The sequence below is a fragment of the Spermophilus citellus genome, assembly GCF_964194105.1.
Source record: "Spermophilus citellus genome assembly, chromosome: 4".
Taxonomy (NCBI): Eukaryota; Metazoa; Chordata; class Mammalia; order Rodentia; family Sciuridae; genus Spermophilus; species Spermophilus citellus.
Window position 1 is genome coordinate 151992987 of NC_138185.1, and position 24354 is coordinate 152017340.

At 40.9% G+C, this 24354-nt stretch overlaps 1 protein-coding gene across 1 annotated transcript in view; it reads left to right on the top strand.

Moving 5' to 3' along the window:
• The first annotated feature begins 218 nt into the window (after positions 1-218).
• PELI2 (pellino E3 ubiquitin protein ligase family member 2) overlaps positions 219-24354 on the top strand; it is a 185407-nt gene continuing 161271 nt past the window's right edge. Inside the window, exon 1 of the mRNA XM_081288694.1 lies at positions 219-710. Coding sequence (XP_081144820.1) covers positions 634-710 — 77 coding nt within the window. The 5' untranslated portion in view covers positions 219-633. The remainder of the gene's footprint in view (positions 711-24354) is intronic.

A 24354-nucleotide genomic window follows, 5' to 3' on the forward strand; every position in this document is an offset into this window, starting at 1 on the left:
AGTCCCCGGTGGCGAGGGCTGAGGACCCCGCTCTCTAACTTTAGAGAAGGAAGTAAGGAGAAAAACAGAGCTGCTCCTTTAAGAACTCCCCTTCCCTTTTACTCTATGTTTACATAACACCGGGCCAGTCCCGGGCCGCCCGTGGGGGCGGGGAGGGGGCGCGGGCGGCCCCACGCGCTGGGGGCGGGGTCGGAGGGCGGGGGGAGGTGGCGCTCGCGAGGGCGGGGCCCCCCACCTGCCCGCGCCGGCGGGGCGGCTCCGCGCTCTGGCCCCCGCCCACCCCGCCTCTCGCGCTCGCTCCCTCCCTCCCGCGGGGCTTCGGCGGCGGCGGCGGCGGCGGCTGCAGTGGCGGCGACGCTAGGCGCTCGGCGCGGGCAGGTCCCCCTGCTGCCCGGTCCCATTTGTTGCCGGGTCTGGCTCGGGGCGGCCGCGGCGCGCGGAGCTCCGAGGAGCCAGGCGGGCAAACGCGCAGCCACGACGGAGCAGCAGCGGGACTGGCCGCCCCGCGCCCCCTTCGCCGCGGTGCCCTTCCCCGGCGCGCTCACCCCCTTCTCGGGATGGGATTGTAGCGGCGGCGCGGACTCGGCGGGGATCGCGGCGGAGGCAGCGGCGGCGGCGGCCGAGCGGGGCTCCATGTTTTCCCCGGGCCAGGAGGAGCCCAGCGCCCCCAATAAGGAGCCGGTGAAATACGGGGAGCTGGTGGTACTGGGGTGAGTCCGGGCAGAGGGCGGGCGGAGAGCGTCCCCGAGTGGGGCCGCGGGGTGGCTCGGGCGCTCTCTGGGGACCGCTGAGGCGGCGGGAGCTGCTCGCCAGAGGCCGGGATGCTCTGGTCCGCGCGCGCGGGACGCTGCGGCGGGCGCCAGGATGTGCGGCGCGCGCGGAAGCGACTCGGGCGACCCCGCGGGGCACTGCGTGGCGCTTCGGGACCCAGTCCTCGGCGGTTCCGCGGGGGCCGGGGCTTGACTTCTCGCGCTGTGGCTGCCCTCTCGGGGGCCGCGGAGGGTGAGCAGGATCTCGGGCACCTCGTGGGGTCGCTTCCCGAAGCTGGGGAGCCAGCCGCCGCGGCCCCTGGGGGTTCTTAGTCTCCCGAGGACCGTTGGCCCCGAGCACCCGTCTTCGGAACCCCGAGTGCGGGCTGTGGGCTCGCGCCGCCGCGGACAGTGGGGCTACGTTTTGCATATTGTTATGGTGACCGCCGCGGGCGGTGAACTGTCTGTGACCCAGGCTGGCAGGCTAGCCCTGGCTTCTCAGAGCAGGGAGGGGACGAGCAGGGACGCTGCCATGAGGGGCCTGGACACCGGGCGCGGGACCGCACTCCTCCAGCCCTCGGCCCGGGGCCTCGGCCTCGTGGATGCCCTCCTGGCGGCTGGGCAGCGGCAGGGAGCGAGCCAGCCGCCTCTGCTCCCTCTCCACCGGTGAAAACCACATTTTGAAGATAGTAATTATCTGCAATCGTTAAACGGCAGCAATTAGAGACTTCATCTACTTCCTGATTTTCCTTGTGACATTTCTATTGTTTACCCTTAATAAACCAGGAGAGAGGCTTCGCGGGATTAAAGCAGGATAAAGTGGGCAGTGAAAGGGGAGTGGAAGGGGGAGGAGAAAAGTGTAGGAAACTCGGGAGAAGGAGCAGCTTGGCTTTAGTGTTGGAGGAGAAAGGATTATTTTTCCCTTTGGAAGTGCCGCTCCTGGGAACCCGCGCTTTTGTCTTCCTCTGTTGAAAGACTTGTATTCAGAGCACCGTGAGTGCTGATAGGTGGGTTTAGCACACATGTGAGGAGTCCTAGCTATGGAAAGACTTATGGGACTTGGAGAAACGTGACTTGATAACTTGAAGTAAATGCCAACTTAAAGATAATTTTAAAGAGAAGCTCCCAGACACAGCTGCCTACTCTTCCTTACTTTGTTGCTAGAGTAGTAAATGGGATAGTGCTGGAAATCCCATTACTTGTCTTGAAACTGTCTGCAGCTAAGCGTTTTTCACACCTGCATAGTAATTGCACTTAAAAAGACAGATATCAGGGTTCTCTAGACAGAAGGAGGAGTGACAGAGAAAAAGCCCCAGTTTGGTCTGTCTTATGTAACTTCAACCCAACCTAATTTTGTAAAGTTTGGATTTGTTTGTGTGGCTGGCTTCAAAGTATGTTTAACACTGTGAACTTGACATGGTAGATTAACTTATGCCAGAACTTTATTTCATTATTTCCTTTTGAGGCAATCATTGTTGAGATGTTTCAGAACAGCAGTGAGTGGGCCTGGAGGAGATTTTGTGTTCATAGTTGGAAGTGAAGGGCATTCCAAAGCCAGCAAAAGGATTTATATTCTGGATTGTCCTGGTGTCATAGGCTTATTCCAAAGTAGGCTATGTAAATCCATTGCAGTTGCATATGAACTGCCTTTTACTAATGCTTTCCAGGAGACATTAAGTCTGACATTGCTGCTGCTTACCTGACAGTTGGGGTCAGACAGGCAGAAGTTATTTGTGCACCTATTTGTGCCAGCTCTGTTTAGGCATTGAGGATCCAGCAGTGAACCAGGAACTTTCAGTTTAGTGTGGAGTGACAGGCATAAACAGGAAAAAAAAGTGAATAAATTAATAAATGACAACTTCAGGTGTTGCCAAATTCTCAACAGAAAATTGATTAAAGAGTGACTGCTGGGTTTTGCTTTCTTCAGCTAAGTCAGGGAAAGTCTTTCTGAGAAAGTAAAGTGTGAGTAAAAGATGCTAGTTGGTTTTTATATAACTTGAATTGACTTTTTTTGAGAGTAGGTTTCTGACTCTAGCAATATTAAACTTTACAGAACAGGTAAAATAGTGAATAAGTGGGTATTTTAAAGAGGCCCTTATTGAATTATATCCTAATCTCAGGACTTGAGACAGTGTCTTCCCTTTTAAAACAGCAATAACATTCAAAGAACAATCACTATCACCATTGCATGTCTGGTCTTCTAGGAGATATATATATATATATATATATATATATATATATATATATATATGGTCTATTAGATTTTCTTACTTGTTATTTTTGAGGTTAAAAAAATGCTCGGTGTTTTATATTGATGGAATTCTTTGCTTATACAGTATATTGTTTTTTGTTCGCATTTTCTAAAAGTTGTTGTGACCGTCCCTCTATGCTGTCTTCTGAATTTCATAGTAAAATCTTACCAGGAAATTCTAGAGGTCAGGCTGAAAGGTTGATAGATATCTGTATCTTTATACAATATTCTGCATCTTTTCATGTGTTACAATATTAATCAATCCTATGTAGTTAGGATTTTATTGGGGTTCTAACTTTTTGTCAGATTAGTGAAATTTAAATTTTTTCATAATTCCAACCAGTTAATGTATCACAGCCACACTTTTTTTTGTTGTGCCCACTAATTGAATGTGCAGGAAAATGTCTACTCATTGGGTCTTTCTTGCTCTTAATTTTAAACTTGACTAATATTTTAAGGTTTGGGAAGTGGCTTAGGATTTGAGAGGCAGTTGAGTGGGGTGGGAATAGCACACATTCACAGTTAGGGAACCCGAGTCAAGTCCTGCATTCTTGTCAAGTGGCTTTGTGATTTTGACTTACTTCCTCCCTGTTTTTTTAGCAATAACAAAATATGATTGGATTAGGTTTTCATCAAAAACCCTTGGTCTGTACTCTGGAATTTTGTAATTAGCTCAAATGTAGAAAATGTATAGTTAAGTTACATTGTCCAAGTTGCTTGACATTTGTTGATTTTATGTATTAAAGTGATGGTACTAGAATTCGAATAGGCACACATCCTGCATCTGTAGCAGAAAGGCTAATGCTGTGTTTGTTTTTTATGAAGTAGACATATATAAAACAGGCTTAAAAAAGTAATATTACACATATACTTGATTTCTTGGTGGTAGGTTATGCATGAGAACATTCAAATTGGGTAAAACTTGCTGTCTCAAATTTAAGAAAGGCAAAGATGGTTTGAAGTCAAGCTAAATAGATTGAAATTCTAGCATAAGGAGGAGATAATCTAATGGTAGAATTTAGGACTGGAACGCGCCTAAGAGGTGTTGGTATATATTCAGCCCTTTTATTATTCACAAACTGGGGATTTAGAAAGAAGGAGATTTTTTCCGAGTTCCTACTTCTTACTGGCTGAGCTGGGTCACTGTATATACTGTTTCCCAGTGCTGTCAGCCCCTCAAAGTACCCTTTTTGGATTCAATTTGAAGCATGCAGCTCTCTTGCTGACTAATGGCCCATCATGGTTTTTGGAAAAATAATGCTTGGTTCCCCTCACCTCACAGTTGAATGGATAATACATTTTGTAATACATTTTCATTAGATGCTTCACAAGATGTATCTCAACCAAGGGTTCCTAACTGAGGGTCCACAGATGGAATTCAGGGAATCTACACATGTGAATAGGAGAAAAACACATCTTTATTTTTACTGTATTCATTAATTCAGACATTGTATTCAGATGTATGTAGCAGTTTGCTTTATTATCAGCATATGAGACAAAAAGGTCTACTGCTAGACTTGTCATTTAATGCCTCAACATAGAAGTACATGTATGATTTTTTACAATTTAAAACTACTTGCATAACTCAGTATAACTGATTTCTTTGGTATTCTATTTTATACATTGAAAAAACCCATTTGTCTGAGCAGAGTTGAATAGGCTTCATCAGACTACCAAAGAGATCCTTGGCACAAAAAGAGCTTAAGATCGTTTACAAATGAAGTTTATAAATATTACTGAAAAAATGAAGTTAAGTATCTTAATGGAAATATTAAGCACTACTAAAGAGGGGAGCTACCTTCCTTGTTTCCTTTGGATAGTGCAGTTGCCTGTTAAATAAAACAAAAAGGACTATTGCTTGAAGAAGTTATGTGTCTTTCTTTTTAAAAGGTGGTCCCCAATTTTTATATTTTTTTCTGTTGTTCCGTAGGGACTTCGCCTTGATTCTGCCTCCCTTTGGTGATAATAAGGAACCTTAAAATGTATCCTGACACTTCTTATTTTCTGATCCTCCACTCTAATTTGGGCACATAGACTTCAAACACTAGTATCTTTTATAGACTTAAAAGCCTTTGAACTGTTTTTTTTTTAATAAAACAAAATCTTTGTTGTCACTTAGCATGTGGGGTGATCTGAATAGTTCAGATCTGTTTGTGTGGACATAGTGTCTCATTCTGTAGGCTATTAAGGGTTATGATGTTACTGACTTTAGGTTGCTATATTTTTCTTTACTAACTTTAGCCTTATTTGGAATATGTTGCTCTCTGTGTGACTTTGTGGCTTCTGGTCTGACTTTCTCAGATTTATTTGTTTCTTTAACACAACAAGGCTGGAATTTTTATTAGGACTTTTCACTTTGGGTCATATTTCATCATGTGATCATTTGGGGATGCTTTTTATAAACAAATAAAAGCAGCTTGATTCAAGTTCTAACAACTTGACCAGACATTTTACCTGAAAGATAAAATGCAGATACAGAAGACCATAACAGAATAAAACATAGTAATTGCTGTATTGGGGGGATACTGATGTTTTGGACCTGGAGCCATGGTTCTGTGACTGCTGTGCAGGGGTAGCAGTGTGGCCTCCCTGAAAAGAGCATATGAGGCTGTAGTTGGCTTTTGAATGGAGACAACAGCAACTGGTGGACCTCATTGGTATGGGAGAAAAATAACTGTGAGAAGGAATTTCTAACATCTTTGAGTTAATTAAAGGTTTCTCCTGGAGTGTGCAGTAATCTACTTTACAAAAAGAAAAGTGAAGGTTTGAATGATTCAGTTATTGGTTCTTACTGAGCTTATTGTCACCATCTTCTGGAAAATAAAATAATAAGAGCAGAAAGTGCTTCATATTTCTTAGCATTGTCTAAACCAGCTGTTCTCAACCACGTCTCAGCCACCTCATGATGAGTCTTGAGGTATGTAGCCAGTAATTTATGATATGTAATAAAGTATGGATCTTTCAAATGATTCAGGGATGTTTTAGTAATGGCATTTTTACCTATATGCATTCTGATGTTTTCTCAAGTGGGAGAGAAGGGGTGGAGTCACAGTAGGCAAGCCAGAAATTTATTCATTCAACATATATTCACTGGGTGTCTTCTAGGTTCGGGGAATACAGCTGGGACAAGGCAGACGGATTCACTGCTCTGGTGAATTGCTAGATGTTCTTGTTATAACCCTTAAGTGAGCAACTGCTGATGTATAGTGTGTATGTATTACCCAAATATTCAGTATATATAAATGTTTGTCAGGTTTGGCACTAAGGGATACACAGACAGGCATGGTTACAGCCACTGTGGAATTTACAGCCTAGTTGGGGAGAGCGAAAGGCTGTGATCCTGGTATGTCAGTAGGCTCACATAACCTCTGCCTGAATGCAAAGGGGGTGGCCCACATGCAGTTTCATGGGCAAGAGAGCTCTAGAAAGAGTATGCTAAGACCTGTGGGCAAGCTGCTGCGTGTAGCTCCTTTAAAAAGCAGGGAGGAGCCCTGAATGTTAGAAAAGAGTTGTTGAATAAAATAATGGGAAAGATGAGATGGAGGTAGGTGAGGAGGGGCTTATAAACTATTGGAAGGGTTTTGAACTTCATTCTAAGAGTGTGGGAGACTATCATAAGGTTTTCAGAAGTGAGGGGTGCAGGCAACGCCTTCAACCAAGAGGACACAGTGGAGATGGAGGGAGGAACTGGGGCTGGAGCCTACCAAGGCAAAGAATGGAGTGTGAGCCAGAGGCGGCTATCTGGCTTCCAGGTCCTACTGCCTGTCCCTCTTGAGACTGAGTTGCCTCTCTTGTCCCATGTTTTGTGTGGTTTACCAGAAAGTGCTGGCTGGGTATCAGTCCTGTTCTCTGATCCTGATGCTGGGTTACAGGCACCTTCCCTGCCTGCCTTCATTTATCTCACCTTTATTGGGAGAGATGGCAAGCCAGCAGGTAGATAGAAAGTGGAATTTCAGAGAGTGCTGTGAAGAAAATACAGCAAGATAGGGAGAAGGAAAGCTGATGGGAAGGGCTGAGGGGACTAGCAGGGTAAAGTGGTAGTGATAAGGTTGCGGTGCTTTTAAATAGAATAATTAGGAAAAGCTTTCCCAAGGAAATAATCCTGTGTCTTTTGGGAGTCTCTGTCTTTTTCAGTGTTCATTTACATTTTTTTTTTTTTTTTGGTTTAGCCACTTAGAGGAGGTTCTGCTCTTACAGCCAAAAGATACCAAATATTCCATTAGTTAAGAAGCAAAATGCATAAGCAGTTTACAAAGGGAATATAGAAGAACAAACAAATCTAAGGACAGATACTTAGTGTTCCTCCACATAGACATGGTTCAGTGCATAGTGCCACCTGCCACCAGCCCAGAGTGATAGTTACATTCCACCAGAGTTCATTGAAACTGTCTTCCCTTGGAGTTTGCCCTTGGGGTCAGGGATACCTGCCTGACTCCACCCTCTGGATTGTGGGCACACCTTTCTGGCACACAGTGAGCATTCATGGATGTCTTGAGGAAATGGATTTTTAGGGACACACCCCAGCACCCTGTTTGACACAGGTAACACCAGGGTTTAATAGATGTTTCTTAATTTGGAAGGAACACTGCTTCTGTAGTACAGTTGCGGTTCTATGAACAATCCTGCCAGCCTATAGGGCTCACATTAAAGATTCCCCAAGATACTAAGCTACTTTACTGACATCATCTATTCCAATTTCAACTTCTGTTTGTTTTTCTTTTCATGAGTTACCTAACAGTCATTTTGTCACCTGCAGAAAGTTCTGCCTTGAAGGGAAGTGGGCCATCTGTTCTAATTCCACCAGCTGCTGTGAACTGCATTGCAGTGCCACGGTGGCACTGAAAGGCTGTGGCCATTAATGCCTGTTAATGATGGCTGGAGATACTGTGGCATACAAGACTCTTAGATGACAAACCTAATAAATATGCATCAGGGGTATTTTCAGCAGTGGGTTTAAGTCTCGATTGAGGTTTTCTTTGCAGCCATCCACATAATGCTTCTCACTCTCAAACACTTAACTCTGCTTATTCCCTGCTTTTCTGCTCATGCAGAATCTGTTTTTAGGATAAGAAATCATTATTTCAAGCTTTGTACTTCCATTCTAATTAGTACCAGTTTAACAGAATCCAACCACAGCAGGCGGTTGTATGTTTAGTTTTTAGACTATTGGTAGGAAACGGGGGTTTACTATTGCCAAGTGCTTCTGAGGAGCCTGGGCAGCTCTTCCTCCCTCCTCATTTGTACCTGCTTCTCCCGCTTCCTGCTCCTCATTTGTAGAACCCTCTCATTGTAATGAGAACTTGTGATAGGTGTGCAATTAAATTTTCCTGAGGCACTTGATTGATTACTTTGAGTAAAGGTCATTTCTGCACAAGGACCATAGACACAAAGGAATATATGCTTTCACACCAGATCCCAGAAAATTATGCAGACTAGATCCTTATACTTCTCAAGATAGTTTTTCACACATTCAAACTATTTTCACTTGGTAAGCATTCAGTTGTTTGACCCTTCAAGCCATCTGTGAAAGAATTGTAATAAAGGCTGAGTTACTAAGGTGGAGATTACCCAGTTTTTCTATTTGGTGTTGTAGATGGTTGGAGATCATATAGGCAATTCAGGTTTTTTACTTCATCTCATGTTTTTCCCAGCCAGTGAGAGTTCCTCCTTTCCCTGTGTATGCGTTCCAGACCTCCCATCAGAAGAATCCTCTCTTTGAAACAGGTCTGGTTCTGCAATTGCATTGATCCCTCCACTTGGCACAAGTGATGCTGTGTGGCTTCTGGGTGTTGCCTTAAGGGATGTTATAGCCTGTCTTTGCCTTCCATATCCATAATAAAATACCACTTGCTGGGGGCTTCAACAACAGAAACTAATTTTCTCACAGTTCTGGAGGGTGCATTTCAAGATTAAGGTGTCAGCAGGCACCTGAGACCTCTGCCCTTGGCTCACAGATGACCACTTTCTCACTGTGTCCTTACATGGCCTTTTCACTGTGCACACATATCTGGTGCCTCTTATAACACTAGTCATACTGGATTAGGACCTTCCCATGTTACCTCATTTTAACTTTGGTTTTCTGAGAGTTAATACTTCATAAGAATTTTAAGGGGTTATAGTTCAGACCAAAATGTTCTGTTAGTGGGCAGCTGACTTATCACAAAAGTCTATCTTGCTGAAGGTAGTTGCTGTGGCAGATGAGAGATTATAAAAGGGGAGGAGAAGTTCTTCCACCCCACAGCCATTCCAGCCATCTCAGCTGAGGCAGCAGACCTGTGATTGAAACCATCATGGGTCTTTTGGTCCATCAAGCTGCGAACCCATATCATACAGAACAAAGATGAGCTCTTTCCACCACCCTCTACCCAAATGAAAGCATCATGAGCAGATAAGCAGCAGTTGTTTTAAAACACTTGTTTACAGGAGATTTGTTATATTGTAGTAGACAAAACACCAGAATACTATGTATGCAAATGGTTCTGTGGTCAGATTTGACAACTCTAACATGAAATAAATTCACTCATTTCTTATTGAATTTTTTTTGCTTCTTTCAGATTATTAATTACTTTAATATGCACATTTTTAGCCTTTTGGATGAGTTATTCCAAACATGTACTGTGTGGTTTGAAAGTCTTGGCTGTCATAAGCATTTGTGGAGTGATTTTATCACATGCAAGTCACCTGCAGGTTTCTGTGCATTCCCCCTCCATAATCAGTACAGTCTCCCACAATTCACTGAGCAGTTGAATAGCCCAGCTGAGCTGAGAACCATGATTCTGGGAGACTCCCACATAAGCAGCTTTCACCCAGGACAGCTAAGTGCATGACACAGATTTTCAGGCTATTAAAGGTCACCTGACATGAAATAATAGAACTAGCAGAGATTTGAGTAGGGGAAGTAATCTATATCAGCATTCTGCAGGTATAGGGTGCCAAGTAGACCAAAGAATGTTTTAATACTGCAGTCAGGTGGTTAAATGACAGGATGAAAAGCTCATTTATATTGGTTGTACCTGTCTGTGACTGCAGGCAGTAAAAATGTAGGATAGCTCCTGAAGTACTTCACACGTCTCATGTTTGAAATGGAGAACAGTTTTGTGTCAGTTAAGAAATAAGCAAAGGCAGAAGGTTGCTCTGGTGCTCCCCGTTTTGGGTGGACCAGTATACTCTTATCACAGAAGAGGCCAGGTGTCCTAGCAATGCTGCTGCCAGCCATCTGCACAGCACCATGGGTGGAAGGACCTCCTTCCAAACTGGACATGTCACCATATAAAGAAAAGGGACTCCTCTTGTAGTTAGCTAATGAGACAAATATAACTTCTAAACCTTTCCAATGGGGGAATTTTTCATTTTTAATCAGAGAGAGAAATGCAAAATCCAGACTTTGCCTTTAAAATTGATCAACTATGTGTTAAACTTCCAGGGATGGAGTTGTAACTCAGTGGTAGGGCACTTGCCTCACAGATGTGAGGCACTGAGTTCCGTCTTGGCACCACAAGAAAACAAATAAAGGCACCAAGTCCATATACAACTAAAAAAATAAAAATAAAAAATTTAAAAAATGATAAATTAAACTTCCAAATCACATATTTTGAAAGTTTGAAGCTTTTATAATCTTTTAGATTTTAAAACAACTATGGTAAGACTTTTGGGACTATATATAAAATTTCATCTGTTGTGAATGGGTATGTCTAATTAAAAATGGAATCCACTATACATCCAGAAATTGAGCAGTCTAAACATGTTCACCAAACATGAGCCACTCGGTTTGTGCTAGGTGATGCTGTTGCTGCTTCATAATGATGATTAGGGGACCAGGGGTGCCAGCACTCACATGTTATATGAGGAAATGTGGAGCAATAAATTGTGGCTGGAACAGAGGAAGGATGGTTGGAGGGAGCCGCTATTCTGGGAGCACGGTGTGCCAGGTTGTGTTAGGTGTTTTATGTTGTTGTTCCAGGAACTGTTTTTTGTTATGTGGGCAGTGAGGCTCAAGCTTAGTGACTTGTCCAAGTTCATTCCACTTGTGGGTGGCAGAGCCTGGTTGAAAGGTAGTCTGTGTGACTCTGAAGCTGATTCCTTCTACCAGGTGAAGGTGGGAGGCGTGTATATTGCTGGGAGATTGGAAAGGATTTCCCAGGGCAGCAGGCTTTGAGCAGAATTTTGAAGGGTGACCTGGATTTTTATAAAACAGTAGTTATGAAGGCAAAGGGCTTTTGGAACATGAGGAATTTTGCTGGAGGTTGAAATTGGGAAGGAGATGAAGTTGGAAAGTTAGGTTGGAGTAGGATCAGGGTGTCAGCAAATTCTTGTGCTCTTTGTGCAGACCATCATTTTGGTCTAGGGCAGGTTCTTTCCTCTGTTGCAGGTCTCCACTGCCTTCGCTCTCTATTGCTGAGCTGTTATAGCAGTAGTGTGGGACATGTGGGCCTGCTGTCTCACCCCCAGACCAGTCCTCTGATGATATAGCGGAGAAGATTTCTCGTTTTTGCCATTTGCTTGCCCTGGCCGTGTACTCTGCTCAATCTCTGCCTTATCTTGTGGTGTGCCACTCCTTTTGAATTGAAGTGAAGCTTCCTGAGTTTAAAATCGTCATTAGAGAGGAAGTATTAGGATCTGAGCTTTTTAATTTATTTTCCTACTGAAATGAGGGAATTCCAGTTAGAGTTGCTCCTTAGTGGCCTGATTCTGCTTCCTTTTGGAGGTGCCTAGAGGGCTGGCTCATACAGGTCATGATGATGGCATCTGTCCTTCCTTGAGAGCTTTCTCTCAGCCAGGTCCTGTGCAGAGTGTTGACTTCTCTGTACTATAAGGGAAATGGATGCCATCACTTATCACTCCAAGTGAGGAAACTGAGTCATGGTGCCTGAGAAACCTGTCCAGATCCCTGGACTGACATATGTCTAAGCTCTGATTTGAACTTAGGCCTTTCTGACTCCAACACAGTGGTTCTTAGATCCTGCCTTTACTGTATGGGTTCAGGAACAGTTTTGCACTATTTTACTTACCTTTTTTTTAGCCAAATACTTGCATCCTGGGTATTCTCATTAAAAACATGACACAAAGCTTCCCACCTTTAATTAAGTTACTGGCAAGGTTACAAAAAAGTTTTTTTTCTTATATTCACAGCCGAGATTAACTTTTTGGGAAAAAAGTTTGCTTTTTTTTATTGTGTTTTTGTATTGTATGTTTAAACATTATTAAATGTATGATTTCCAGGAAATAAAAACTAATCCTCATAATATCTGCCTTCTTATTTTTCTGAATGTTATTACAGTTGAATTAATACTTCAAGGAAGACCTGCCTTGGTCATGTAGAGGAATTCAAAGTTTATTCCCCTAGTTTCCAAGATGATTTATTGAGTTATTCTTCCCCGACAGAACAGCTCTTTGATTGCACAGTATGGCACAGCCCTTGAAGTCTTGCCTTTGTCTTTGTTGGTGGTGATAACTTAGGAATTTCAATTTGACCCATAGCTTGGAGAAAGAGCTGTGAGGTTTTTCCCTCTCCAGTAAAGCCTGGGATCTGCCTGGAGACTAATGCTACTACATGTGGAGTTTTCTCTTTCTGTTTCTTGATCTTCCTGTTAGTATTGATTAAGGGGAAAGAACTTCACAGCTTCTGTCTCCTTGCTCACAGTACTTTGTACAAGTTGTTCCAGTAATGGCACTCATTCAGCTAATCTGAAAAGTACAGGCCAACAACAGTCCAGGAAAACTGTCTTTTATTTGCTTACACTGAGTGTTAACTTGGACCAGATGAGAACTTCAAGGCTTTCATGAAACTCAGTTGATGTAGACCCTTCTGAAAACTGGCATAGCTTTATGTTTTACAGTTTTAACCTTCCTGTGATGGCAGTGAAATCTTTTCAGTGACATATGTTGGGACCTGCATATGACCCAGGGTTTCTGAAAAACATTCTTAGCAAACAGGCATCCTAAGATATCAGATGGTGAAATACCAGAGGACAAATACAGCATCTTGATAATCAATATTAGATGTTATATGGGGAAAAAGCAGAGACCTGAAGCACTGCAGGGAAGTAATTCAATCAGCAGATTCTGATAATGTAATAAACTACACAGGGTGAAACTTGAGTGGTTTACACACACCAGAATGCCCTTCAATTGAATTATTGTCTCATAATAGTTGTCTGCTCATGTACTACTATTTTAAATATTAAAAGACAATGCAAGTCACTTTTCCCCCTCAGATGAAAAAGAAGACACAAATCTTCATCACTTTAATAATTTATATGCCACCCCCATGACCGTCAGAGCTCATGTTTTGGATTTATTAGTTGGAAATCCTGTTTGGGAGAGCAGAGCATGCAGACTCTGTATTGTGTTATTTGTAAAGCTGCTCCTCCATTGTGCAGGTGCCCTGGAGAGTTGCTTCTCTCTTGGTGAGGAGGACTGAGTGGAGGGCCCTTCCCTCACTGGGTTTTCTGGCTCATGAATAGTTTGCAGCTAGGAGGCAGGCATAAAGAACCTCCTGGGGCAGTCATGGCTTGAGAGGCATACTAAAAGCCTGTGTGGCTGCCACAGGCTAGGTGCTCCATTGCAGTCCTGGAGGAGGTGATGGAGGCAGGGAGGCTGAGACCTTGAGAGATTAGTGTGAGGATGCACATGACTAATGGATTTTGAAGTTCAGGAATTTGAGTCTGGATCTCAAATTCTAAAGTTCATGCATATTCTGCTTCTCAAAACTGGAGATACATCTTAAGCTTGTAAAAGGGCTTTCTAAGACTGGACACACTGCATTCTGAGGCCATGTCGTTATCAGTGATAACTTTTAGAAATTTATTTATTTATTTTAATTAGGTATATATAACAGCAGAGTGCATTTTGATTAATCATACACAATTGCAGCACAACATTTTATTTCAGTGGTTGTTACACGATACAGAATGATACCACACATGCAGTCATACCTATACCTAGGGTAATGATGTCCATCTCATTCTGCCATCTTTCTTGCTCCCATGTACCCTCCCCACCCTCTCTCCCTTTTGCAGTAATAACTTTTGATAATGACCAGAAAGGTATAATTCTTCAGGTCTGGCATTAAGTACAAGAGTTGTGATTTTAACTAGAAATGCTGGTGTAGTCCCCGCTGGACCAGGATGAAGTGGGCTGCAGTATAGGCTAACAGCCCTGTGGAGCCCCACCTCCCCTTTTGATGGCTCTGCCTGTTTACATTTCCCTTTCTTTTCTTGCCTGAGGCCCAGGAAAGGGTCAGAGGATGCCTGCCCCTGTTTTTCCTGTTACCTCCACTCACATCCAATTCGGACAATAGAGCTCAGCTCCCTTGGGAGAAGAGCTTTCTGTAGCCCTTTAACTCAGTCTAAGTGAATCTTTCTCTGATCTAATTGAGTATTTTTATCCATTTGAACAGCATCATGATAATTACACAAATCACACCCTCTTCCATTGGGTTTGTAAAAATTTTTTATCCCAGTTTCTTCTAGGTTAAACTAGTTTCAGTTATATATCATGAATTCTTATAACTTTTAGATGTTAACATTAATTCTTAACACTAATTATATAGCGTTCCTTCACTGAAAAATTTGTAAATGAATTTTTTTAAAGGTAGAACATTTGCATTCAGGTAATATGGTATTAATTTAAAAAGCTATATGCTGAAAGCATATTTAAAGAATATTAAAAAAATTTTGGAAGAGGGAAGAAAAAAACACCCATGTTGCTAATATTCTTTTCTTTGTTTTCTCACACTTACCTCCATCTATGATCCATATATGTCAATATTTTTATATACTTCATGTTATACATGGTGTATGTGATTATTTTTAAAGTATTAGCTAATTGACCTTCGTTTTTAGGAGAATATGATTACTTAAAAAAAATTTAAATAGCCAAATATATTTTTCTTGATCAAAGCAGGTATGTGTTAATTGGTTATTTAACACAAATTCTGCTGTTTTGGAGGGGCATCAGGATTTTCTCTGTGATTTTAAAGGTCTCTATCTGCTCTAACAATGTATGGAAGGAGGAGAAACAGACTGGTCTCTGTCTTGCTTGAGGTCCCCAAGTGGAGCAGCCTGTATGTGAAGGGCATGGCTCCTGAAAATGTCTCCTAGGTGCTGAGAGGAAAGGACACTTTTGAGACAGTAAATTCTATCCATGTGTTGTCCAGAATAACTTATTTCTTGTCCTTGGAGCTTTCCCGTGGACCTCTGTGATGTGTCTGTATAACTTTCTTCCTTCTCTTTTCTGCATCTTCTGTGCTTTTTGCACATATAGTTTCCTCTGCCTGCCTGCAGTTCAGTTCTTTCTTCCGCGTTTTGCTCGCCTGGCTATGTAATTCAGGTGTCACCTCCAGCAAGCTGCCCTGGTTCTCCTCTGTTTTCCTCCATCCAGAACCAGGGATTTGTAGTGTCATTCTGTGCTGTGGAAATGTCTCCTCCTTATTGGGCTCCTTCAGGTCAGGGCCTGGGGCTTGCTCAGTGGCTCTCCTTCTCAGCACTTGGTGTAGTACCTAGCATTGGATGGATGGAGAGAAGGATGAAAAGATGTTCTCCTGAAGGAGGAACATTCTACTGGGATGGTGTTTTCCCCTTTCCTTTGCTTCCTGCTCCATTTTAAAAGAATTCATTGTTAGTTCTAAAATAGGTATTTGGTTTATTTGTATTTCTTTAATAAACTTCCTAAAGTATTCTGTTTGTGTCTTCCAAGGTAAGCTAGATCATCAATTTTTTCAGCACACAAACATAATGGGTGTTCATTTATGATTGGCTGCCCCTGAAATGAGGTGGTAATGACTTTAAAATTTTTCCCTTTAACTTTTTTTTTTGAAATTTTTTGTAGTTATAGATGGACAGAATGGCCCTATTTTGTGTTTATTTTTATGTAGTGCCAAGGATTGAACCTAGTGCCTCTCACATGCTAGACAAGTGATCTGCCACTATGCTACAGTCCCAGCCCCTTTCTTTAAACTTTTAAGAAAGACAAGGGTTAAAAGCGGGTGAATACAGGATATGACTGGAAGCTGACAATAATTTAAGCTTTTGACTTAAAATGGGCTTCCTTACTGTGTAGTATTAAAAATCTCTCCAGAAAAAATCAACAAACCCAGTCACATTTTGACAGTGATAAATATTTATTTTTATTCAAAATTTGTTGCTCTGAAAAAAAGTTAGTTGCTGTGGTTTCTTATCTTTTCACTCAAAAGTCACAGATAAATATTTTTTCCATTATTTTTTCTTGATATTTATCACAGCCACTTTTGGGTCTGTGTGCTGGCTGGGCTTATTTGTGTGTGCTTTCACTCTGCATCATCTACATTTCAACTTCTCTCCTTTGATTCTTAGAGAACTCTATGCTTGCGGTGCATATGTGATGTTTGCTGTTCATCCAGTTTCCAGGTATTCCTTTTTTATATCCTTACAGACACACTTGCTGTTGGTTGACCCCCTCTCCCCCATAATACTGTGTTGAGTGCCACTTGTTATATATTTGCAGCAAGACAGCTGGGGTACTCTGAAAGCCAACCTGAGTTTATGTTTCTCCCTTTTTTTTCCCTTTTTTTTAAAAAACATCTTAAACATTTTAAAATGTGAAATTATTATATAAAACTTAAAAATTTTGTGATTTTATTCTTTGACTCTAAGAAAATGTTTTTATCAGACAACCTTTCCTTAATTCCCTGTCTTAAATTTTTAAAAAAATGAATCCATAAAAACATATACAAAAAAGAAAAAAACCCTCATTATCATGAGGAACCAGAGATCTGGTCATTAAACTATTTGTTTTTGCTAGAGAGGGTTATGTGTAGCAGGGAAATATAAGGCATTTTTCCTTCTGATTTTCCTTTTTTTGTCCCCCTTCTCCCCAGTGCAGTCTCCTACCCATCCTCCACTTTGTACAATTCTCAAATGAATATTCATCTCCTTTCTCCACTCCCACTCCAGTTCTTATAAGCAACACAATATACAATGAAATGTCTAAAATTTAGATTATTCATGGGATTTATAAAAAATAAAAAGAGAATGTGATTTTTTTAAAAAAAATTACATATACATTGGAGAGCAGCATGATAGCATAAATTATTGTGAATTAAGGTCTTCATTCCTAGTGGTGTCGGCAGCCCTGAAGCTGTATTCTAAGTATAAAACAGACACAGACACAAACCAGCCTCTGTGAGCACGTGCACTGCCTCATGACGTGCCAGCAAGAAGAAGGGAGATGGTCTGCTGCTCAGTGTGTGTACAGATCTTTGGGAGAAAACTGCAGTCCAAATGATTTGTGAACTGTGGTTTTGTAAAGTGGCTTAATGAATTTGTTCATTTGGTTTGATTGGATTATAAGAGACTGTCTTACAGTGTGGATCTGGCTGATTATTTTTGCCTTGTAGATTTTCTTTCTGGGATATTATGGGCACATGCTCAATAAAAAATGACCCAGAAATTGCAGATATTTTCTCAAACTGAGAAATAATGCTCAGGGGTGGTTGCCCAGAGACTTGGTGGAATATTGGTGGCCAATGAGTCAATTTATTGCTGATGATCTCTCTAAAGTGAGATTTCTCTAAGAGCTGACATTTTTTGGCTTTTTGTTATAAATGTATTAGCTACATATGATGACTATTATTAAATTGAAAACAGCCTTTATTTTTCTGATAGAATATATTTCAAAATCTGAAACACTTATTTTCCTGGACTGAAAATAACTGGAATAAAAAAAAAAAACAAGGCAAGAGTATAATATGCTGAATATATTGCTCACTATGAAAACTGAACAGTCAATAGCCTCAGTGTTTCGTAGTAAAGACATCCAGTTAGAAAATGCTACAGGAGTGGCCTGCTTGTGGACTACTGAGGTTCACCTTAACTGATGATTTAGCAGAAATTTCTGTAGAGGATTATTATTATTTTTTAAAATGGTGCTTCTCTTTTTCAGATACAGCATTTGGAGTCTACTTGAGACTTTCTTTGGTACATGGGGCTTGTCTCATTGATCTTTCTGCACATTAGGGATCTTTGAATAACTTTGTAAATTTAAAAAACGGAAAACTGGAACTCAAGAGAATCCTCTGAAGGTCCCTTTCAAACATTTCATTCTACAAATAAAGTTAAAAAGTAAAAGTTAAATGTTTATTATAAATTTGATCTCTGTAAGGGCAGAATGTGTGGAGGGCATTTCTGTCACCCAAGGGTGTCATTGGTTCACTCATATTCTTCACAGTTGAGTTTTTCACTGTCTCTGAGGGGGTGTCGTAGAGTGTTGAGTCCACAGTGTCTTTGATCATGCCCTTAGATAGTGTGGCAACAAAATAAACATGTTTGTTTAGTCCTTTTGTGGAGCATACAATTTAGAAGCATCATTGTTAACTTCTAGATTGTATTTTTAATCTTTTGAACTGGCAGTTTCTTGGAATGTGTTGAGCTTTTGAAAATGAAATTAAATCAAGGTTTCAAGTAAGAACTGGGACCAGAAAGCAAAGCTGTAGATTTCATATGTGATCTACCATTCTCTAGAATTGTTCAGTCAGAGGGATGCCTTTTGTTTAAATAAGAGGAAAAATAATAACTGAGTACTTTGGCCTGCTGACCTTGGTAATTATTAGCTCCTCTGATGTAATTTATTAGTGTAATTTATTGAGTGCCAGGGGTTTCAACTGATGTATGAAGCACAGATTTATATGGGACTCCTGCCAGGGTCTCACTCTGAAGTCAAATATGGATCTTTCTTTTCTTTCTCTCTTCCTTCTCTTTCCCTCCTTTTCTTCCTCTTTCTCTTCTCCGCATTGTAGACGTGCATGCTGACTGACATCATTTCTTTCTGGTAGACCTTGTTGGTTTGCCTTTTGCAACTTCTAGGAGTCTTATATGGAGAAAACTTTACAATGCAGAATTTGTTTTCCAGCTCCCCCTTTGAAAAACCCCTTCACATTTCTTTGCTTTCTGAATAGAGGTGGAAGTATTTTGCCTGACTGGCGTGTGGTCCCACATGAAAGGTTTGTTTGGGCATTTAGCAAAACAGTGATTTTTTTTTTTTTACCTTCCCAGTAGAGACTTATTTTCATTTACTTACACCATAGGAGGTGACAATATCAAGTTTACAAGAAAGAGTAGAAAATAAGTTTATAATACCTTTCAGAAAGTGTTTTATATCTTATATTAACATAAGAATCCCATGTAATTTGTTTCCTTAGAAGGGAGATACCATTGAATGTGCATAGTAAGAGGATTTTCTCCCATGAAATTTGAGAAATTGCTTTCTTAGTCACTGATATAAGCAACAGAGGAGAAAGAGCTTTTTGGATCTTGTGACATATAATTGCTCTGTGTCTGGATTAAGAAGCGGAGTAAGAAAAGGCAAGCCCAAACTACCTAGAGCTTAGCAGGTCATTGGATCCTGTTTCATTGCTAGGACTCTTCTAGGTCCCTTGTAGGGTGTCCTGGCTCTGGTTCCTTGTTACCTCCAGAATTTTGCTGACCTGAGAGAGTCTTAGGTTTGATTCTTCTGCTGCAGGTAAGGCTTGTGTGTATACAAAGGAACAGTTTAGGAAAAGTGGGTTTGTGCATGCCTTCTCCCACTTTGGGATATTTAGCAGTACAGTTAGTACATGATAAATGATCATTCAACATTCATGTGTGGGGTTCTGACTTTGTCATCCAGTTTTTAAAAAGCAAGATTGTGATCCAATTTAAGGCTGTTGGTTTGAATTGAAGATATTAAACTGTTCTGAGTTTGTTTAAGTTGCTGATGTGCTGTAGTGAGTAAAAAATAGATGATCTTTGCAGAGGAGTTCAGAAACTGTATGGTTTGGAGCTAGTGTTCCACAGTCTCATGTGTAGAAGGTTGATTTCTAGTCTCCAAAGCTGTAATGTGCAAAGGTGGAGCATTTAGGAAATGATTGGATGAGAGGGCTTTAACCTCAACAGGAGGGATTAATTGATTTGATAGATTAGCAGTTTGGATGGACTACTGATGGTGCGAACTGTAGACAGGTGGGACGTAGTTGGAGGAAGTTGGTCACTGGGGGGCATGCCCTTGGGAACTACACCTTATCCCTGGCCCTTTTGCTTCTGCCCTATGAGCTGAGCAGCTTTCTTCTGCCACGCCCTTCCTTGTTTCTGCCTTGGAGTCAGCCAGCCATGGACTGAAACCTCTGAAATTGTGAGCCAAAATGAATGTTTCCTCCTTTAAGTTGTTTATGTCACATATTTTTGTCACAACAATGAGAGGCTAACACAGAAACACTTACATTAATGCTTGGGTCATTCTCACAGAAAAGTTATTTGATTCTGAATATTAGTTCTGAATATTTCCTCTTGAAATGGGACAACAAACACACCTTCTTGGGCTTCCTTTCTTGCTGGATGTCACTTCTTTACCTGTAGAGTTACCTGGGCTCTAGGAGGTGTTTTCTGGGTGGACTTGGGGGCTGCCTTGCTGGAGGCATCCACTGGAGGAGGCTGCTTCATGAGCTCTCAGAGGTCAGAGATGAGAATCGGCCAGGCCGTGTGCCCTGCCTCATGCTGACCCCCTCCTGTGCCATCTCACACTGACTCCCTCCTCTGTTATGTGCTCACCAGAGCATTACAGTGCTCAGAAAATTGCTTTCTCCAAGAACTGGCTGTTTTTGTGTAAGGTAGTCATTTTTCATGAGGAGGTAAAAGTAACTTCAGGAATATTCTTTGAAAATTGCAGATGTAGTTAGCAAAAATTGCAGTCTCAAAACATAGTATATTTTTACATAGATTTTGACACGGAGCACAATACATTTGGAGTTATGGCCTTATTGTGGGATTAGAAAAGGCTTTTTTTTTTTTTTTTTTTTTTTTTTTTTTTTAGGATTTAAGCATTTCCTGGATTCAGAATTTTCTGGCAGCTTTTAATTAGATATAAGTACAGATGTCACTATGGTTCTTTTTTTTTGTCTTTCAAAAACTGGAAATTATCATTAATTTTCTATAATGCCTATCTGTAGCAAAACACTAGGGTAGCAGCTGCTGAACAGGGGTGTTACATAATAAGGAATTTGCTCAATTTGAATTTGTCAAGTTCAGACTTTAGAAATTCTGTAAAATGTCCTCTTTGGCACATTTTTTTAAAAATCAGGTTTTACTGTTAAAGATATGGGAAAAATGATAGCATATTCATTTTTTAAAGATTTGATTCACCAAACTAACCTTAGCATTTATTCCATTTCTCCCTGTAAATGATTTGTGACATCACTGAAAGAGCAGATTGTTTTTAATCTATTGTCGATCAAGTCTGTGCATTCACCCAATTTCTTTGAAATGTCAATAGTGGGATTGTGGAGATCTTTAGTTCATGTTGAAACAATTCTTTCTCATGTGTTGTTGGTGAGTTTGTTTTCTCAGATGTCTTTTCACAGCCTAGCTTTGCTTCTTCCCTGCTGACATAATTGATGAGCATGTGGGGAAGTGGTGGGAAAGAAGTAGGGTTACATGTGAGTCAAGCTGGTCCAGCTGACAGGGACATGGATATGGAGGGATTTTCAGAATGTGGCAGCACATTTAGAGGGACAACTGGGTAGAGGTGGAACCATTGGATAATCCTTAATTATCTAACCTAGTGCCTTGCCTCTGGGATACCCCAACTGATAGGGTATTACGTAGAATGGGGAAGGTGCTGACCGGGACTGGGAGGGAAAGGAAGGAAGGAAAGAAAGACAAACAGGCCAGGGAAGGGGGGGAGAACTGGCAAAGGATGTGACAGGAGGAAGTCTGGGCCTGCTGAACAGAGTGGTGTTTTAAAATACTGGGATTTATTTGTATTTGGTAGTTTCATGATTTAATTGTCTTAGACTAATTATGAAGCTATGTGAAAACTGACCAGTATGTATTTTGTAGGCAATTGCTTATTTCTAAGTAGAGTTCATCCTGTGATTTCTTGGTTAGAACCATTGAAGTTCACTTCTTACAGAACCTCACTCCCTGACTCTTCCCTGCTGTTGCTTCTTTTATCATTGTTTATCTTTCCTTTTCTATCTTCTTCTTTGGGTACATTTTTGTTTTGGTTTATTTTTAAAATCTTTGATTTACTTGAGTCAAGTGTCTGAGAGTTGTTTTTTTTTTTTTTAAATGCTGCCTTTAATGCTTGAGCTTGCCACCCCCCATCCCCCGCAGAGTTGCAAAAATATTTTTTAGAGTTAATTTTCTAAAAATATGATGCTGGTACCCCATGAGACCCCACTAGCACAACTGAGAAACAGAAAAGCTGGGGCCAGCCAGAAGTCCTGAAAATAGACCTGTCACAAACCACTCCCATGCTGCAAGGTTCTATTTGGTAAAATCTGGCTCCATTCTTTAAAAAGGGTGGTGCAAACCAACTTCTTTACCAAAAGGAAAAGGTGGGATTTTGATGGTTGAGCCTGGCCCTTGGCAAGGCATTTAATTGCTGCTAAAATTGGCCTTTATCAGAAATGAATAATTGTTGAGAATGGGTCTTTCCTCCTTTATATATCTGAAAGGAAATGAACATGCAATTCAGTTGATTATGGCTAAATCGTGCATTGTGCCTTAAATCTGTTTAATTCAAAACTGAGTGCCTTAGTTGAGAGTTCTTGAGTCTGAAAGATCTGTACTTTTACAGAACTGATGCATCCCTCTCATTAATATTTTTAGGACTTGTAAAGAACATTTAAATAACAATCTACTTTCTCCAAAACAAACTCCTACCCATTTGTAGTTATTCATTTAAAATGAGTTAAACAGTATCAATGTTTGCTTTAAATGAAACTCATTTGAACATATTTGTTAATTGCAAATTAGTTTTTCAAAAGTAGAGCAATAGTAACCACAGCTATAATATATCCTTAAGTTTTGGGTTTTTTTTGCCTTTATAGTGATATCTAAAAAAAAAAAATACTAACTTTAAGCAAACCTTTGCAAATGACTCCTTGGAAAAGAAGTTTCTTTTGAAAGTTTATTAGTAAAGACCATTAGATTAAGGAGTTCTGTGCAGATGCAGCACAGCCAATAGAATCACTAACTACCCATGAGGGTAGTTACAGGGTAGTTTACAATGAAGATGTTTAACATTCTCCAGACATTAATCTGTCTGAAGTGTGTATTGTTGAGAGTGCAGTTAGCCTCTGTTTATGAATAGCAGTAGGAAAAGACAATGTTGAAGACTTAAATTTATTTATTTAGAATACAATTTATTTGTTTTATTAAAAATTTTCCTATATGGAGATGCAGGATGGCCTTAGAAATTTGCTCTTTGGCTCATTAAACTTATTTTTAGTTTTTAACTTTATGTTGAGGACCTGATAGTGTTTTCATTTTGAAATTCTGATTTAACCACAAGAAGGGAAAAATTGATGATGTAAGAGCTAGCCCTGATGAGATCAGTTGGACAGGTAGAGATTGACTTGGTGTCACAGGAACTTTTTAGCACATTCAGAGGCCCAAGAGGGATGGCTGAGTGTTTTAGTCAGCTTTTTCATCACTGTGACCAAAAGACTTGACAAGAACAACATAGAGGAGGAAAAATTTATTTAGGGTTCCCAGTTTCAGAGGTCTCAAACATAGTTGGTAGAATCCATAGCTCTGGGCTCTGAAGATGAATATGAAAAGAAGAGCATGGAAGAAGAAAAGTAAGCTCTGGACATAACAATCAGAAAGCAGAGAGAGAGAGAAAGAGAGCTCTGCTCACAAGGGACAAAGATAATACTGGGACATGCTCCCCAAATTTGTGGAGCTCACATTTCAATGAGAAAGAGAGACAGTGACCTATCTCCTTCAATTACTGGAGACCTGCCTATATTTACAACCCAGTTAATCCATATCAGTGGATTAATCCACTTATTAGGACCCACTTCATTAATGTAATCATTTCATCTCTGAAAATTCTTACATTATCTCACCCATGAGCTTTTGGGGGACACCCCATATCTAAGCCATAACACCAAAAGAATGGGGCAGATGTGTTGAGCTGGCAGCTTTGCTGGCCAGAGCATGTGGATGCTGACAATGCAGCTGAGCATTGATTTATAGCCTCTGTTCCTTGACACTTTATTATTTAGTTATCCTCGTAACCAAGGAGAACTTGAGTGCAGTAATGTACAACTAGAGTTTGGGCTGGTTGGTTTGGAACTTCAAAGGCTGTTGGCAAGGCTTGGGCCAGCAAGTGGGCAGTCACATAGTTCTGAGCTGTTTCCTAGTAAGACTGAGCTTCCCATGGGTGAGATGAAAGTATAACTTGTTTTAATTGACTTAAGACAGAGGAATCATTTGATTTACAATGAAGATGTTTAACATTCTCCAGACATTAATCTGTCTGTAGTGTTTATTGTTGGGGAAAATTAAGTGGAGGAAGAAATGTTGTGAGACCAGTGTCTTTTGTGGTACCAATGTG